Raw genomic sequence first — 2595 nt, forward strand, 5'->3', positions numbered from 1 at the left:
AAAAAAAAAAAAAAACTCGAAGAGGTAATTAAAAAATTGTCCTAAAGCCAATAAAACTTGAATATGTAGATTAGAAGATAGATCTTGATGAGATTATTGAACTTCAAGGGTATGTGTATGCATGTGTGAGATCACTGTGGGGGAGAGGGAAGGCAGTCATCTCAAAGAAAAATGTCAAGATGGTCTTAGATTTGCACAGAAGTCAATGCCTAAAGAGAGAAAAGTGGTGTCCAGACTTGGAACTCCAGGGGGAATAAGAAATGAGAATTTTATATCAAATCAAAAAGGCATTGCCAAAAATTCAAGGACTCAGGTAACTTAGCACCCATTAACTCTTCTTTAAAAAATTGCAAAATCCAGCACCCATTAACTCATTAATTGCAAAAATTTAGCACCCATTAACTCTTCCTTAAAAAACTGCTTAACTCTTCTTTAAAAAATTGCAAAATCCAGCCCATCAAGATGAGAATGAATGGAAAGGACTCATAACAAGGGAACTGGGATATGAAAAATGAGCACCAAATCTGTGTTCATTGGTGGTTCTCAACCCTGGCTGCACATTAGAATGGCCTGGAAACTTTGTAAAAAGACCTATTACCAAGCCCTTCCTAGACCAATTAAATTCAAATTCTCTCAGAAAGGGCCTTAGAATCAATGTTCTTTTTTTTTTAAAACACATCCTGAAGACCACTTACTTAGATATAGAAGCAAAGGCTAATCAACGGTGAGAATTAGAACAAGTGACTATTACAAACACTGAAAATGTAAAAAAAATATATATATGTAAGAAAAATCAACTGAAATAGGAGAGGAAGTAAAAGATCAAATATTTCCTCATGATTATTAATACTTAACAGTGAATTGTGAATTATTTCACTATGCAAAAAATAATTGACAATTTCTTTAAATGAATGACATTTCAAAATTTCCATTTTATAAACCATTTCTGAATGCTTTATAAACAATAACTCATCATAAATGGCTTATACTTTCCTAAAATTCCCTGAAAAATCAACCAGTAGCCAGGAGGGTCACAAAGGATTAGCGTGAACGAACTGTTAAGGTAAAGCAGCTATAGCTGCCAGGACCAGAAAGCGACTAAACAGTAAAAATGAGCCTCTGTGCTGTCGTGATCCTAACTGATCAGAGTGGGGAAACAGAAACTCTTATATACCATCCGTGCAAATGTCGATTGGTTCAATCATTTTATTAATCGACATCGTATTGGTACATATTTATGGGTAGAATTTGATGTCTTGATGCATATGTATGTTGCATAATGAGTAAATCATGGTATTTAGCATATTCACTGCCTCATGTATTTATCATTTCTTTGTTGTAAACTCAAAACCTCTCTTGTACTGTTGTGTAACAGGCTCTATCTTACTGTGTGCAACAGAACACCAGGGTTAATCCCTTGTCTAATTGCAACTTTGTACCTTTCCCCTCCCCAGTCTGGGATAACCACTGTTCTACTCTCTGCTTCTATAATGCCAATACACTTTGTGGATCTTTGTTTTCTTAGAGTCCACATATAAGTGAGATCGTGCAGTGTTTGTCTTTCTGTACCTAACTTATTTCACTTAACATGATGTCCTTCAAGTCTGCCCGTGTTATTGCAAGTGACAGTACTTTATTCTTTTTCGTGGCTGAATAGTATTCCACTGTGTAGCCACAGCTTTTTTTTTTATTATTATTTATGTATGTGTCTTTGGACACTTGGGTTGATCCCACATCTTGCTGTTGTAAACCCCACTGCAATGAACGTGGGGTGCAGATGTCTCTTTAACATCATGGTTTCATTTCCTTTGAATATATACCTAGTAATCTGATTGCTGAATCACAAGGCCATCCAGTTTTTTTGTTTGTTTGTTCGTTTGTTTTGAGGAATGTCCATAGTGTTTTCCACAATGGCTGTACTAACTTACAATCCAGTTACATTGGCGCAGTGGTATGTAAGTGTCGCCCTTTCTCCACGTCCTCACCAGCTTGTTTTCTTTTTGATGACAGCCACTCTAACTGGAGTGAGGTAGTATCTTACCATGATTTTCACTGGCATTTCCCTGATTACAGACGCTGAACATTTTTCATGTACCTGTTGGCCATGGCTTCTTTTGAGAAATGTTCATTAAGCTCTTTTACCCATGGATTTTTTTTCTGTTAAGTTCTTCCTATTTTCTGGATATTACACCTTTGTCTGACGGAAAGTTTGTGAATATTTTCTCCCATTCTGTATGTTTTCCCTTCACTTTGTTAGTTGGTTCCTCTGCTGTGCAAAAGCTATTAAGGTTGATACAAACCCATTTATCTATTTTTTTATTATTATGTTAACTAAACGTTTGAGGTCTTATTTAAAAAGGTGGAACATGTTAAAGAAGAATTTGGTATCACATTTTATTATTAAAAATGTTCATGTACTTCATCGCAGAAATTCCTCTAAGAATTTATCTTAGGAAATAAAAGCACAGGCCAGGCATGGTGCCTCAGGCCTGTCAACTACTCTTTCCTCCCTCCGTTCCAGTGTCTCGCCCCATCCTCACCTTCAAAACTCCCCAGCCCCAGGCTGTGGTGGGAGACATGGTACAGCTTCGCTGC

At 36.6% G+C, this 2595-nt stretch overlaps 1 protein-coding gene across 1 annotated transcript in view; it reads left to right on the forward strand.

Moving 5' to 3' along the window:
- Nucleotides 1–2595, forward strand: part of LOC100942001 — an 85857-nt gene that overhangs the window by 50967 nt on the left and 32295 nt on the right. The window contains exon 16 of the mRNA XM_023516372.1: nt 2511–2562. Within this exon, the coding sequence (XP_023372140.1) occupies nt 2511–2562 (52 nt within the window). The remainder of the gene's footprint in view (nt 1–2510; nt 2563–2595) is intronic.

Source organism: Otolemur garnettii, unplaced genomic scaffold (assembly GCF_000181295.1).
Source record: "Otolemur garnettii isolate 467f Iridium unplaced genomic scaffold, OtoGar3 scaffold00091, whole genome shotgun sequence".
NCBI lineage: Eukaryota > Metazoa > Chordata > Mammalia > Primates > Galagidae > Otolemur > Otolemur garnettii.